The 16,503-nt window shown below is 42.4% G+C and overlaps 1 protein-coding gene and 1 long non-coding RNA gene across 9 annotated transcripts in view; one reads left to right on the top strand and one right to left on the bottom strand.

Moving 5' to 3' along the window:
- Positions 1-8,939, top strand: part of LOC100748223 (insulin-like peptide receptor) — a 116,579-nt gene extending 107,640 nt beyond the window's left edge. For 3 of the 5 annotated variants that reach the window (XM_024368557.2, XM_024368556.2, XM_024368558.2), the window contains 6 exons: positions 190-464; positions 692-1,054; positions 1,171-1,706; positions 1,878-2,373; positions 2,482-2,726; positions 3,017-8,939. In XM_024368557.2, coding sequence (XP_024224325.1) covers positions 190-464; positions 692-1,054; positions 1,171-1,706; positions 1,878-2,373; positions 2,482-2,726; positions 3,017-3,674 — 2,573 coding nt within the window. In that variant the 3' untranslated portion in view covers positions 3,675-8,939. The remainder of the gene's footprint in view (positions 1-189; positions 465-691; positions 1,055-1,170; positions 1,707-1,877; positions 2,374-2,481; positions 2,727-3,016) is intronic. The other 2 variants (XR_002946946.2, XM_003490577.4) reach the window with 2 other exon arrangements.
- The window catches only part of LOC117151826, a 133,831-nt gene that overhangs the window by 74,888 nt on the left and 42,440 nt on the right, over positions 1-16,503 (bottom strand). The window lies entirely within an intron of this gene.

Below are 16,503 nucleotides of genomic sequence, written 5' to 3'. Positions count from 1 at the left end.
ATGTGTTCGATTCGCGCAAGCTCGTAATATTCCGGGGCAGAGCTTGTTGCGATTGTATAAACGATTCGATAAGGAAAGAATTAATATTTGATCGATAATATTTAACATTAATACTTGAATTGATTTTTTACTTGAGTAAAAAAGAAATCAGGTAGATCTAACGATAATTAAAATGTGTTGCATGCTTAGCTCTGATGCTGACAGATAAGAAGGCGCTCGCAGAGGAGGAGAGGAAACGAATAGAGGAAGAGAAAGAGCAAATGATACCTGAAACTGGCACCTGCGAATGTCCTGATCGAGAAACCGATCAGTCTCTTCGAGAGAAAGAAGCGTCCAGCGCGATCGAATTCGAAGACGCTTTACACAACCAGGTCTATATAAAACGAAAACCGAAGAAGAAGCGCGACGTTTCGGAGATGTCGTTCATTCTATCCAGGAAAACGAAATCGTTGGATCGAGATCAGGTAAAGCATCGCTCAATTTCATCGAAAAGTATTTATAGCGTTTCCATACGTTTAGCCAACGTGATATCGAGTTTTGTACGTCCCTGTTGCAAAATTGCATTTATAGTCGCTTGATTCTCGCTTTCTTAAGTGATACATCGCTAATGTCGGTCAGTTCGAAGGAGTTAAGTCCCTTCCATGTCCTTTTCAAATTCATCTTCCTAACCTTTCCACTTTTATATTCACAGCCTGTAATGGAAAAGATCGAGAACGGGACGTACATAGTGTTCGAGCAATTGGTGCCCAGCATGAATCTCTCCTTCGTAATGAAAAACCTACGCCACTTTGCCGCTTATAACATCGAGGTGCAGGCTTGCAGAGCGCAAGAAATGAACGACACTTACAAGAAATGCTCCACCAAAAGTATGAGAACCTATCGCACGTTACCCCTGGAAAGTGCCGATAACATTCCTCCCAACACCTTCAAGATGAGCATATCCGGCGAGAATAACAGTCTCACCATGGTTACTCTGCAGTGGGATGAGCCACCTCAGCCCAACGGTCTGATCATCACCTATCAGATCGAGTACAAGAGGGTTGACATACAAAACGTGAGTGGAATTCACGTCTACTTAACTTCTATTGGTTCATCCTGTCAAACTTTGTTCACAGTATCGGGTTTCGAATTTTGCAACAATTCTGTGAACAAAAGATTATCCTGTTTCAGTACAAACCGACCGTGGTGTGCATCACGAGGCGGGACTTCACAAAGGCAGGCAACTCGTACGTCCTTAAAGAGCTTCCCGCCGGAAACTATTCCGTGAAAGTTCGAGCGACGAGTCTTGCCGGCTATGGCGCCTATACGCACGTAAAATACTTCTACATCGAGGAGAGAAACACCCTAAGTACTTTCTGGGTGATATTCTGGCTGTTATTTTGCGCGGTCATCGCGATCGTTAGCTTCGTCTCGTTCTACGTTTGTAAACGAAAGTTCTTAAGGAACGTTCCTAATGTGACGTTGATCGCAACCGTGAATCCGGAGTACGTGAGCACTCCGTATGTGTTGGACGAGTGGGAGGTACCAAGAGAAAAGATCGAGATGCTGAAATCGTTGGGAACTGGCACATTCGGCATGGTTTACGAAGGAATAGCTAAGGACATCGTGAAGGGTAAACCGGAAGTACGGTGCGCTGTGAAAACGGTGAACAAGGACGCCACTGATCGGGAGAGAATCGAGTTTCTCAACGAAGCATCCGTGATGAAGTAAGTTGATGAATAATCCGAACACGTTGCAGGGCAAAAATAACTCGTGCTCGTGCTTATCTTTCTACAGGAAAGTAAAAATATACTCTGGCGTCTTTGATTTCCATGTAATTAAAAGTCGAGAAACATCCGCTGTTTAATTATATGACTATGCGAATCTTTTCTTTGCAGGGGTTTCGACGCTCATCACGTGGTCAAGCTTCTTGGCGTGGTAACTCGTGGGCAACCAACCTTGGTCATTATGGAGTTGATGGTGAACGGCGACTTGAAGAGGTACTTGAGGAGTCACAGGCCAGGCACATGCGAGAACATGATTAACGCGCCACCAAAATTAGACAGGATACTTCAGATGGCCATTGAAATCGCCGATGGAATGGCCTACCTCTCTACGAAGAAATTCGTGCACAGAGATCTGGCCGCTCGGAATTGCATGGTTGCGGAAGATTTAACGGTAAAGGTGGGAGACTTTGGAATGACGAGGGACATCTACGAGAGGGACTATTATCGAAAAGGAAGCAAAGGCTTATTGCCAGTCAGATGGATGGCACCAGAAAGTTTGAAAGACGGTGTTTTTAGCAGTTATTCGGATGTGTGGAGCTATGGAGTTGTGTTATGGGAAATGGTGACTTTTGCATCGCAGCCATACCAAGGTCTATCGAACGAGCAGGTATGTGTGTTTTAATTTCTAACCAAAATTATGTTCACAACGATACGAAATTTGTACAAAAATCTACAGTCTCTTTATATCGTCACAACCTCTCTTAACGTACATTAGGTTCTGCGGTACGTGATCGAAGGAGGAGTTATGGAACGGCCAGAGAACTGTCCAGAGTTGTTATATGAACTGATGAAGCACACCTGGAGACATAAGGCGACCAGAAGACCCACGTTTATGGACATCGCGAGTATGTTGCTAAAGCATATCGACTCGGACCGTTTCCAGAATGTCAGTTTCTATCACAGTGTAGAAGGAGTGGAAGCAAGGAACCAAAACAAGTCCAACTCACCACAGATAGATCAGTGAGCATAGAACTTTTCTTATTAGAATATAGTAATGCTCGCTGAAATTCCAATAACTTTTTCAGGGTCGAATATTTTTGGAGAAAAAATTTCTTTTTATCGTTTATTAGGTAGAAAACAAAACAGATATATTTTCTTACACTTTACAAATATATTTATTGTTTATATAATTAACAACTTGCGAAAGATTACAATACGGATGCCCGATTTATTGGAATTTATCCAAGCGCTACTGTAATATCGCGTTCTTTGCTAGTCCTTCTGACACAATGTTTCTAATTCGTGTACAGGCACTTGGAACTAGCTACATTGCAAGATCTACAAGAAGAGGAAGTGGAAGGGGAGGAAGATTCTCCATTGAGGCAGGATTTCGGCGATTTCGCGAGCTTCGAGCCAAACAGTATTAAGAACAGTTTCAGTCCCCGTTTCAGAATGGATTCATACGGCGAGAACTCGAAAACAAACTCGAACTGCCACGACATGAACTCATCGAACGTGCCGTTGAAGGCCGGTTTCGACGATTTCGACGGTGTCTCTGCAGATTCGATTGCCTCGGGCAAAGACGTACTAAACCTGCCATTCGTCGAGGACAGTTTAAAATCTGTTAAGAGTTCGCCGTTTATAAACGCGAAGAGCACCTCGCGAAGCAACTTGAGTCAACTATCGATCAGCAACAGATCAGGGAGTCCGAAGAATCCCAGCAAAAGAAGTTTCCTGAGCAGCCCAAATTCTTCGAAGCTGGTGAATCCAGATTACGAGAATGGTAGCCCAGAAATTTTGTCGGCTGCGGAGAAGAGGGAAGCGGTGCCGCTGCGGGTCGACTTCCCATCGATGGACACCATCAATATCGACAACGGTATGGAGAAAAAGGAAATGAAATCACCGGTTGAGTACGTGAACAAACCGGAGACCTTAAACAATGGCTACATAAGTGGTACGACCACGTAGTGTTAACATTTTCGCACCCTAAGTTCGTCGTTGCCCAAGCAACACGACGTCAAGGGTGCGACTGGATCTACTGAAAGCGATTTAAGATCGCGTACGTGGACTGCTGGTGTCAGTCTCTGAACATTGTGGTGAAATTTATTCGGGAAGGTCTGACACGAGACATTGAAGAGTATTCTGGAATCGAACGAACCTTCGAAAGGGGCAGTGTCTGTAAGACGACTGGCGAGTCAGACTTTCCAACAAACGTTCCAATAACTCTGCGACGCGTTTTCTACGTTCATATGCATGCTCACATCGCGCCTTCGACCGAGTGGTGTTTTAAAACGGCAAGTTCTAAGTTGTAAGTCGTATTTTAAATCTTTAGATGCGTTTAAATATGTCCTTGTTTATCCACTACGTTGACAAATTATTTTCGTAGAAAACGTGAACGTCTCTTGATTTCGTCTCTCTAAGTATCCTATTATTACGTTCGTAAGATATATTACATTATATATAAACCCGTGTTTTTCATTTGCGCGCATCCGCTTGTTACAGCAGACACTGCCTTTTCACGCCGAAAGAAAGAAGCGGCTTGAAAGTGTGAGACGAATTCGACAATGTTTTCCGAATACTCCGGAGAAAAGCGACGAGAACGAAACTAGCGTCCCCTTACAGGCCTGATGAATAACGGCCGAGGTATGATTAAAAAAACGCGATTGCATCGAAGATTTGCGATTTGCAGTTCATGTTCTGTGCATATATAAATATGTATATACACACACACATATATATATATAATATACATACATAAATATGTATATACATATATGTATATTTATATGTGCACACACGCGCCTGTATATATATATTCCGTTAATGCGCTTTTCTTCGTTCGAACTAATCGTAAGGTGAAGGGAACATCGGCTTCCTTTCGTTGACCGCGTTTACAAATCAAAGTGGCAATTAGGCGAGCCAGCCGATCGGTTACGGCGGTTTTATATTTTACAAGAAATAGACGCGAATCACTGTTTTAATTGCCACTTTGCACGACTGTAGGCTTTTACGAATGCCATTATTACCGTAGATTAGGTCGTTCGACGATCGTTAGAGAAGAAATATATGTGGAAACGAATCGAATAGGTACGAATCTTCTCGAGTTATCCCATATTTTTAAAGAGATCTATCAACGATAAAGTGTCATTGTTATTGTCATGGACAGATATACGAAACCGGTTGATACAGCTTCGTTCGTATTCCTCTCGTTTTTATTTCGTATATCGGAAGGTAATCTTACAGGGGACGTGGTATCCAGGGAAATTCAACGTGTCTCCATATATATTTATTCCTTGCGATTTCCCCGTGGTGGCTGCGAGAAACCCAGTTACCGTGGCTCGATTCATTCGTTCGAGGGAAATCGGGATTCTGAAACAGAAATCCTCGAAATCGTGCAATAGAAGCATCGCTCGCGGCCTTGCGTTCGAGCGCTGTTCGCTACCCGTTGTTCTCTCGTTTGGTGCTAACACGAGCGTGTCGAAAAAGAAAAAAAGAAGAAAGAAAAGGAAAACGGTCGGTTAACGAACAAAGAGTTTCTCGCACTGCCGAAGGTTAAGGGAAAGAAATCGAACATCGGTTCAGAAGCGCGTTCCACCGTGCTTTTGAGTTAGGCGAGAGAACGTAGACTGTTTAGCTCGAGGCGATAGAGTCCAGGTCGATCGAAGCGATCGATCCTGACGCGTGTGAAATCGTCAAAGTACGTCGATAGCTAGAACGTCGAGCAAACCAGAAAAAAGAGTCCACCGCCAGCGACGCGATACCGCAGTTTGAATTTAGATGTTAACGAGCCTCTAACATAAGACTGATTAGCTAATCCCATTTATTACATCCGTATTCGCTGAGTAAGTTTACGACATGGTAGAAGTTCCATATATCTACATACGTACATATACATATTTTTTCATCTCCGTAAACGTTGCCCTCTCTTTTTTTTCTGTTTCATGGAGCATTCATCACGAGACGGATATCGTCTCCTTTATCTCCTCGAGACTACTTACTATCGCTCGTACTTTGTTCCTTTCTCGCGTCCTTCGCGCGCTGCTGGAATCGAACCGAGTGTTTCGCAAGCAGACGAAAGCGGAAGCAGAACGAAAGTCTGTTCGAGAGATGATCCGCGATATCGACGAGGCGCGATCGAAGGAAGCGGAAAATCGAATTCCGTGGGAACGTGAGTTCGGTAATCTCGACTGGTTACGCGCCCGAGACAATTAACCAGCGTAAGGGAAAAAACTTGAAACACGCGTTTGTCCGTTAGTCGTCCGGCGTTGGCCCGTAGAACGCGTTTCGAGAAAAAGGAAACTGGAATTCGATTCGTCGACGTTTACGGCGCGCGCCGTTTTCACTCGGCCATCCTCACGGAACGCTCTCTTTGCCTTCGCGACCGAAACACCGCTACGCATTCGATGGCCAGAAGCTAACCGCTAGAACGAGATTCGAGCACCAGTGACCTAATGTCAAAGTACCTACTCTATCCGTAACGCTTTGCGCATTATTCGTGCGTCATAGGTCGAAGCAACGAGAATCGTACAAAAACACGCGACAGAGCTGCGATTCGAGAGCAAGACCGCGCGTGTTCCTGCTCGACGCGTCCGCTCGCGGACGAGAGCGCGATCGACATCGAAATGAAGATCGAAATCGAGATCGAGTCGACTGTATGTTTTCAGGAGTGCGATTTATTTTCGTACGCGTGATCTGTTAACGATGCCAAACCGTGACGCATGGCGTGATCGTCGATTCTTCCTCGATATTCGCGTCTTTCCTCGGATTACCCGTCGCATCATCTCGTCGCGTCGAAGTGCCAACATGTCGAAATGTGTATGCGCGATTGGCCAATGAAACGCGACGAGAGAGGACGAGGTAAAAGTCGCGATCGCTGCAATCCTTCTGATCGCTCGATCGTGTTCGAGGATCGCTGAGAAAGCATTTTTGCCCTTCGCAGCTCTTGCTGTTTCGCCTAACGTTTAAGGCGACTCTTGTTCTCGAAACTGTTCCGTGAAGCGTCGAGCGAGCAGAGACTCGCAGGATGTCAGTTCTAGGAAAGAACGGATCGCGCGGTTTGATTCGTCGAGAGGATCGGCCGCGCGGTTGATCGTTGTATTATAAAACAATGTGAAGCCTCGCTCGTATTCTAAAGTATTTAGTGTAACTCGAATAAACAGTTAACGCTTAGACCGTACGCATACGTGGCGCGCGTGCAGCCGCGCGTCGTCCTATGCATACGGCATTGTAAGATTAACCAGAAATGTTTCCTACGAAGTGACGAGTTCTCTCTATATCATACAAAGTGGCTCGTGGCTCTAAAAGAATGAAGTTTCTTAGGCCTATATAGTTTTGAGACCGTGTAATATATAAAATATATTATATATATATATATATATTAAGGACGAAGAATCTGGTATTACAGAGATAACGCGTAAGATTATGAGAACGACTGCGACCGCGTGTATCCGTTGAAAGAAGAAAACTAGAATAATCGTGTGTCTGCGAAGAAAATGATTGACTGTGAAACGACGAGTGCTTGTGTGGCTTACTTCGCGACGCAAACGCGTGAAATCGATGCTAGCGATCGCAGCGAGACAGAAATTTCAACGGGTGATAAGCTCGTCTGGCCTGTATCGATATGATACGTATGTACTCTGTATCGATCACCTAGCCGAACTGATGCACGTAATTTCGTTGTCACCGCGAGAACGCGATCGGTGAACTGTTTCGACGAAAGAGGATGAGCGACCGTTCGAAGGAGACGTTTGAAAGGAACTGTTTCCACGCGAAAGCTATCAAAAACCGTTTCAAAATTCATCGATGGTTAAACGTTGACAGTTGGACCTATCGTACGTTCAACAGATTCGGCTGAACGATGAGTAAATTCATTCCTCGATTCTTTCTCGGCGCCTCTTGTTTTCCAACACTCGCGTTCATTCGTGGGAAATTTTCTCTCCTCAGACGAACGCGTCTAATCGCTCGCCATTTTCCAAAGGATCCGCGTTCGATTTGGCGCGCTCTGTTTCCGTTTCCAGCGATTTTTTACCCGTTTTTTCCCTCTCTGTCCTTTTTTCTATGTTTAACACAATGGTTAAACGTTTTCGTTAACGTTTGCATTTCGTCAACTTTTTTTTTCTTCGTTGTCTTTTTGGGACCGATTCGCGATAATACGTCTACTTTCGCGGAAAACGTAGCGGCGTAATTTAAGTAACACACCGAGGACTGCCCTCTTGTTCCTATTCCATATCCTTTCTTTTTACTCTTAACACTGCAATTTACGTACGATTAGTCATGTACATACATAACACGAGTAACCTAAGATTTTCTTGTATTTACGTTTAGATTTTTAGGTAAAGATAACACATTTGACAAACAAAAATTTCGATTCCGACAACACCTTCCTTCGGATTTATCTTCGACTGTAACTCGTCTAGTATTCTTTTTCGACACTTTTTTTTTCTCCCTCCCTCTCTTTCTCTCTCTCTCTCTTTCTATCTCTCTCTTTTTAACATAATCTCGCGTTCGTTCGCGTGCGAAACTGCCTCTTAGTTAGTTCTGGCCAAAAGACAACGTTTTCTCTCACGACTGCTCAATGTTAGATTGCTCAAGCTCTGGTCTGATCTGTAGTTAGCGTGAAATCAATCAGGGAAATATTGTCACAAGTCCTCCGTACCGAGAATCGCATTGACGACGACAGTGCACAAAAGAAGGAAGAGGAAATCGAACGAGAAAGGAAATTCCACGCATATTCCTTGAACAAAATAATAGTCTCTTTCTCTCCCTCTGTTTCTTTCTCTCATATTCCTCTCGTACACACGCGCGTTTCATTTTACCATTTTTATTCCCGTGCTCCTATTATTTTTCGGAATCATTTTTCGTTCCCTCTTGTTTTTCTCTTTTCCTGTCTGTTCTTGAAAACTTTTACTCGTAGTATCTGCGATACCACCATATACGTTTAACGCCCTTCTAGAGGAAAAAAAAAAAGAATGAAGAAGAAAGAAACACTGACACCGACTTCCTCGGAGAAACCACTAATTTTTATATAGGGATCTTGTAAACGAAGTTTTTCTACGCTGACCGTATTTTGCATAAGGACAAAAAAAGAAAAAAAAGAAGAAAAGAAAAGAAAGAAAAGAAGTCAAAAGATATTTTAAAATATCACGTATTGTTAATCCGACTGTTAGAATTACCGTACTATTAGTATTGTTACGTTTAAGCCCGTAAAAGGAAAAAAAATGCAAAAGAAGAAAATGATCAATACGAACGCAAGCATGTTTCGTTTTGCCCTGTGGGGCGTTGTAGAAACGAATGCGACCTCGTCCAACGATTCTCGTTCCCGATCGACGCACCACGAGATCGATGATCGTTCGATGACCGCGTCGTCGTTCGTTCGTTCAATTTGTTCGTCGAACAAAACTGGTGAACGTTTTTTCCTATTATTTATTTTTTTTGTATATACATTATTGTCGTATTTATTTGTCAATAAAGAGCTTGCGATGCGCGGATACAAAGATGCTTTCATCATCGGCCTTTACCTTCTACACACACGTCCGATATCGGTTATCGACACGTTCAAACGGTTACGCTCCTTCGTTGTACAGAATGTTCAGTAAGAGTGGCGCTACGACCGAACAAGCAACGATTCGCCGCGAGAAAGTAAGTCGAAATTGAAGAATAAGGTTTTCGCGTACGAGGCTTCGTTTTCGAGAAAAACAATTTTGAAAATCTACTTGCCTCGCGTGTATCGAGTCGAAGTTTCAACTTGGCTTCTGTTGGCGTGTTTGTATCTATAAATATCAACAATATCATTGTCTGCTTCTTATCGTTACGTATCATACTTTCTATCGAACTGTATTATGTATAGTTTCTTTTATTGCGTTTGATTCGAACGATTTCATAAATAAGAATAGAACCGTGTATTAGCTTTGGACAATTAATTTTATTCGCGTAGAAATTGTTCGAAATATCGTCCATAACGTCTCATACACAGTTACGCTTTTCCAATTAAATTATAGTTGTGTAACGTACGATTTGTATTTTTAGTTTCTCAAGAACGGGAACAACGATTGCTTCTGCTTGCTACATACTCTCAAGTCAATTTAACCGGACAAAGACAAACGTACCGTGCAAACATTTCAAATCGTTTTCCTTACAAAACGAAGGTTCGTACGCGAGAGCTTTGTTCTATATGTTCGGAGTATTTTTTCACGACGAATCGTTCCTTGTTCGGCTGTGTATCACCAGTCGTCGGACACGATCTACGAATAGATTAAAAACAGGAACGAAATCGGAGGAAATTTTTATTTACGCAAACCCGGCAAATTGCACGATGTGTTCCTCGTTGTTGCTATTATCGTCGATATTTTACGTTATCTGGTCGATTATAAATAATAACCGCGCGATAGAGACGGTAATCACTGATAGGTGCTCAACTACCGCTAACGACAATAGAAGAAAAATCCGATTGTTAGATCGTTATAGATAAATAGAACGTCCTAGAGATTTTTTTTGAAAAGTTTCAATTCCGAGAAAAGAAATGAGATTCCAACGAGAGCTGGCGTCCGAAGAGCGACGATATCGTGATCATCGGCACGCGCATCGATCGCCGTGTGATTATATCGGCAAAATATCGTGCGATGTCATTTCCAACCAGTCCTTGGTGCCGTATGGCCTACTCGCCAAGAAAATTCCTTTTCGGGACGGTGACGTACAATGAGCGGCTGAATTACGATCGCGGGACACGCCCGGTTTCGTAACCTCGTCGATTTTGCGCCACTGTTTCCAGACACCTTGATTTTTCTCCTTTCTCGATAATATGGTGCACTTGAAAATGTACATATGTACGCGAAGGTCTTTTTTCGTTTCGCAAGCCAATTCGAAACACGTAGCTGATGACAGGCGGCCGAATTTTATCTTCGAAGCGATTCGCAGTTTTTCACCACACTGTAGCAAATTCGAATCGTTTCTGAACGTTATTCGAAGCTTGGAACCTTTGAACGTTCTCAAGAGACTTTACGATTCGGATACGTTTTACGAATCTTGCGAGTCTCGGATGTCTTGCAAGTCTACAATTGGAACATTTTAAACTTTCATTGAGAGTGTCTTTGGATTATCAATATATATTGTCGATATTTCAATTTCAGTTCTCAACTAATTTATTATTGTAAATTCATCAGTGTGTATTGTTAATATTTATCGGCAAACTGCGTTTTTGTTAGGAACTTTGAAATATCGATGATATAAGGGGACACTCTTAATTCATCGTGCGAATATACCGCTTGGACAAAATGTTTGCAAGATAATAAATATAATATTTACCAAGCTCTCGAAACCTATTGAAATTCTCAAGACTTCCAAAACGTTCGAGACTTGCAAGATTTTTAAAGCATTCAAGACACCTAAAACTTAATCAAGACATTAGAATTCCAAGCTTCGAATTACGCGCGAAACGAATCGAATTTTTCGTTGGATATACGGATTCGAAGCGATTGCAAATGTGTCAGATCTCGTGGCTATATGTGGCGAACGAGCAGGTATTAAAATAGCAACAACTCTCTTCTATTCGCACGACGACGTGCAGATTTGAAAGCGGAGAATCATTTATATTCGGGATTTTTCACGAGACGTTTTTGTCGAACATAATGCACGACGTGCTTTCACTATCGTTCTCGCTGCGACGAAAAGAAAGTGCTGTAACCCGTCCCCGTTGCGAAAATCACCCTGTAACACATCGTTCGACCGATCCGTAGGTATACACCGATCGAACGTTATCGATCGATAAATCAATCCCTTTTGACGTGCCACGTTGTCAAGCCAGGAAGAAACATACGATTGTTCGTAACGAGCCGTTATTCTTCGATATCGAATAGAAGGAAAAAAGATGGAGGAATGTTACTAATCGCCGTAATAATTGTAATTGTAATGCTCGACGTTGGAAAAAAAAAAAAGAGAAACCGAGACGGACGACGGAAGCTTTTATTCCATTCGCAATCCCGCCGCCTCGTGTGTCCGACTACCCCGTTAACTGTAATTTACTATTACGATTATACGTTACGCTATACGCAAAATGGAGACAGAATTTTATTTACCAAATACGAGTTTTTTAATAAAACACTTTTTTGTGAAAGATACAAACCTGCCTCGGCTTGTTTATTTCTTTCTTTTTCAAGTCTCGACGTAGTATATCGCTTAGATAAAAATATATTATCACCTAATGAAAAAATCCGCAATTACCTTGTTGCCAACCCAATAGATACACTTACGTGACTGTTCAAAAGTCTTAGGATGATTATTACATTTAGCTTCGAAATTAAGGAACAGATATCACGTTATACGATAAAGAAAGTATGTTAGTATTCTAATACCTTATAGATTGAATTCAAATAACAATAAAAACAATTCCTAATCTATATCGTTCTGTCAAAAATACTAAATGTCCTAAGACTCTTACACAGAAGTGTACATATAGGCAACAAGTACGTGTATAATGAAACATATGATTGAGAATTCGTACGATCTATTAACACTCGCTATGATAACGCACTAATATCTGGAACCCTCGAAGATTTAAGAAACATTAGAAAATTGTGAGAATGGTGATGAAATTTATATTAATCTGCATAGCTAACGTTATTCTAAGATATACAAGCGGATGACAAAGACGCGTGTTTCTTCCCATAATTGATCGAATAGATAATTTCCATACAGAATTGATCGCTAATACGTACAACATTGATCTCAAAGTTGTTTTTCTCTTACGAAGGATGAGAAATACGACTTATCGAATCGTTCACGTACGTTTGAAAATTCTCGTGTATTTGAAAATCACACTGAATCTAAGCGGAGTATGTTGAAAATTCGAAGCCCTTCTATTGGTTCCAGCAATGGTTTTCGATCGCCTGCGAGATGAATGAGTTTTCAAAGTACAACTTAGAAAGCTACTGCGACCAAATATGGCGACATCTTCGACGACGAGATTCTTGGGAATCGTCGGCCCGCGGAACGGCAAACAGGTATATCCCGATTTCGTTCCTCGTTTTGCATCTCCCGCGTGTCTGTTGTGTTCGTTATGACGCTCGGTATATGTATGTACGTGCAACTGCAGCCCGTTCACCGAGAGACTGACCTCGATTCCACGTTTCAAGAACGTGCCTTTTCGCGTCACGACTCGGAATCGTCGCGACCTTTGCGATCCTTTTATTCCACGATGACGGTTTTACCAGCGGAGCCCCGCCGATCAAGACACGAATTCCAATCACGATCACCCTTTGATCGATTTTTACCTATCGATTCAACTGCTATAAGAAGGCTACTACGTTTCTGTGAAACAGGTAAGACAACGATGGAATCGAAGGCTTTGGCATTAAATTAACAGGCTGCCACATCGAACTGGTCACGTACAAATATTTTTCTCTTCGCTTGTGTTATTGTTCGAATACGAACATTTGCATTTTTGGGAAATTTCAACGTTTTCTTTATTCGTTTAAGCGTTTATATAGACGAATACTACGAAATTGGAATTATATACGAAAGGAAAAATTTCTAGTATTGAGACAATAAACACACTGTATAAGAAGAAGGTCCTTTATGGAAATAAAACGCTCAAACGTTCCACTGCAAAGAGCAGTTTTATTAATACTTGGTATTATCGTTCGTACGAGAAGTTATACACGCTTCGTTTAAATAAAAAAGAAGCTCTTTTGTTATAAAGTCTTTTGCCACTGATTATACATAAGACGACGTACGAGAAGATAAAGATATTCGTTAAAAGAAGAAACATTCGGAAAATACGTGCAAGAAAATTGGACGTTCCTGCACTTTTGTATAATTGGACCACGTAGGAAAGATTTTTACGCGACCTGCGTGGAATGCGTTAACAATAGGTTAAGGTGTATAGAGTTCTGACCACTTGCTGGACTTCGGAACACCGGAAAGTGCATCGATACAAGGAGATAACTGGTCGTTCGATGCGAGCTTCTTTGGATCGTTCTATCATGAGTTTCAACGGAAATTTAAGCGTCTTCAAGGAGATGGTTCGCGTCTCGCGACTGTTGTTCAGACTTAACCAGCGTAACGGGTTACAGCAAGATTGCTCCATTTTTCAAGCGAACAGCAAATCGAGTACAATTTTCAAAAAAAAAAAACATTCACCTTTATTTTTTCGATGTTTCTTTCAGCCAGTTTACGCTAGTTTACGATAACTTTGAAGAAAATTTCGAGGATGAAAGTAAATACCGTTGGTCATCGATCAAATGCCTTCCTTGGGACTATCTTCGTTCAAACCATAAAACCGTAAAGGTTTCGTTCTAAATGTTCGAGCTCGTATCTGCCAATGTTAACCCAGTTTACGCTACACGCGTGAGACGATTTCGTCAATGGCGGGCAGAATGAGAAACTGTCGCAACGTGACGCATTTAATAATGGCGTGACGAAATACTGATTTAATTAGATACGGTCTCGTTATAACGCGTCGTAAATGATTAGGAGACTTGGCGAAGCAGTCACCGACGTTCTTCATCGTTCCGTGGAAATCAATGGATCAATCCTCGTGGATAAGTCTATTAAGCCGAGTGCGTCATTGAAAACTTCAAAGTGCGATATTCAAAGTTAGATACCTGAAAAGGTGGCCTGAACCAGCAGGTACCGTTACTACCTGTTCCTCGAACCGTCTCCAATTTTATCTCTGTTCTCGTACGTGGGCAGGAAGAAGAGGAAGAAGCCTCGTGCTCTTCGCGTCTCTCTATACCTCTGTACCGTCTCCCTTTTCACCACCCTCTTCTACCTCTCTCGACTGTGCCTCGTCGAGGATCGCAAAATTTCAGGGTCGTTAACCCACGAAAACGAGCCGTTTCCACGGAAACGTTTCTTTTTCTTCCTACCGTTTTGTCACCTATGTCGGAAACCGGTAAGCTGTTTCCTGGCGTGCCACGGGCAGATCCAAGATCGCGTTGAGATCGAGAGAACGTCGCATCGTGGAAGAAAAGAGGATGCTTCTTCCGACCGAGTCAGGCAAAGAAGAATTCGCCTTGATAGACCGATAACTGCGATAGGAGGAAAGTTGAGATACCGTGGCAATGGCATCCAAGTGATCGTAAAATGTATGTACGGAGTTCCCTGGCACGGTTGAGCTAATATCAATAGTGAAATTTTGCAAACTATAAGTCACATCTTTCCAGTGCTAACGCATCTTCTTGTGGGTTGGTTCTTCTTAGATTTCAAAAAGATCTTCTATCTAGGTTCCATTTGTCAAATCACGTTCATATGAATATGAATTGTATGGAAACTTCTAGCAAGGATCGATCAATGGCAGTAGCGCAGTATTTTGTTCAAAGTGAAAGTTGAATTAATGGCAAAGAATCGCAGATATTACATCCACACGACATTACGTTGAACGTAAGAAGAACGTTAGGTGTTTGAAACTTGCGGTGCAACGTAGAGATCGCGTTCGTTCCAAAATCTGCTGAATCGGCTAAATGGCCTTTAGACCCTTATTCAAGGTCTCCTCTCGGTTGGCAAAATGTCCGCAGTTTAGTTAATAAGAACACCGAGAAGGACATTCCTGGACACCATATAGAGATACAGTTCCAAAACAGACTAGCAGAGATCGTTGTCCTCGTTCGAAGTTGCACGGATGCGCGCGCGCGCGCTTATCGAGACTCCTACCAACTCCGATCGGAAAGCCACCTGCCGCATACCTTTTGCGCCGTCGCCGGAGGCGGCAGTCTCCGCTCTTTCTCTCCTCGGAGAGAGAGGCGGAGACAGGTAGAACGAGAGAGAGAGAGAGAGAGAGAGAGAGAGAGAGAGAGACGATCGGCGAAAAAAAGATTCGCTTTCACGAAAGTCCATGCAGCCATTGCAGCCTTTTCGTTTTCCCGCATCATCCTCTACGCTCATCTGGAATGCGCGCCTACTTGAAGAGAAAAAAGTAAAAGAGGAATGGAATGTACGAGTGAGTTTATTGGAAGTTAAATCGAAACTAGAAGCATTTTTAAATAAATTTCTCGATTTACAAAAGGTTATACAGATACAATTACGATAGTGAAGAATTTTCGATCCTCCGGAAACAAGTGACTTCTTTCTATCAGCTCGCATATTGGAAGTAGAGAGCAATGGTAGATCTCAAGGAGACGTAAAAGAATAATAATTGTAACGTCGTACATTTCTTATAATTCTCAATTTACCAAGACGATCGATATAAATTTTGAGTGACTCATATGCGCACCGTCGCTCTGGTCGGCTTGATAGTATTTTTACGGTTTCTTTTATCGATAGATATTCTTATCTTTGTATAGGACATTTCATATCATTTAAAAACTGCGAATTTTCTCCTCCATATCTGACTGCAATTTTTCTTTATCCGTTTAAGACTCGCTCGGTGATACATGATCCGTTAAAAACCGGTTATTTTATATATGTTACGATCTTATTGAAGTAGTAAAAATTCTTTGAACGGAAGAATATTGTTCTCGTAAGTAAATCAGAGCGGTCCGAAAAATGCTTTAAATGGAAGTTCGATAGCGAAGGAACTGTAACACCGTGCGAAATTCTTGGCACGCGACGCCTATGCACCGTTGCTCGATCGGCTTGCCGCTTCCACGCGATTCGATGTTCACGGAACGGTCTGCGGAATCGGTAATTGCTAGGCGAGCTGTCGATCGTCCTCGTTACGCGTTCGAATTGAAGTCGGTCCGAAACTGTGACTCGGTTCGCTCTTTTCTTTCTCAACCTCGTTCACTTTTGCGTGACCTCTGTGAATCCAAGTTACAGCCTACGATTTTAACGTGTAAATTTACCTCCACTCCGCCCCCCCCCCCTG

Source organism: Bombus impatiens, unplaced genomic scaffold (genome assembly GCF_000188095.3).
Source record: "Bombus impatiens unplaced genomic scaffold, BIMP_2.2 scf_0463, whole genome shotgun sequence".
Taxonomy (NCBI): domain Eukaryota; kingdom Metazoa; phylum Arthropoda; class Insecta; order Hymenoptera; family Apidae; genus Bombus; species Bombus impatiens.
This window is presented reverse-complemented; position numbering and strand designations above follow the sequence as displayed.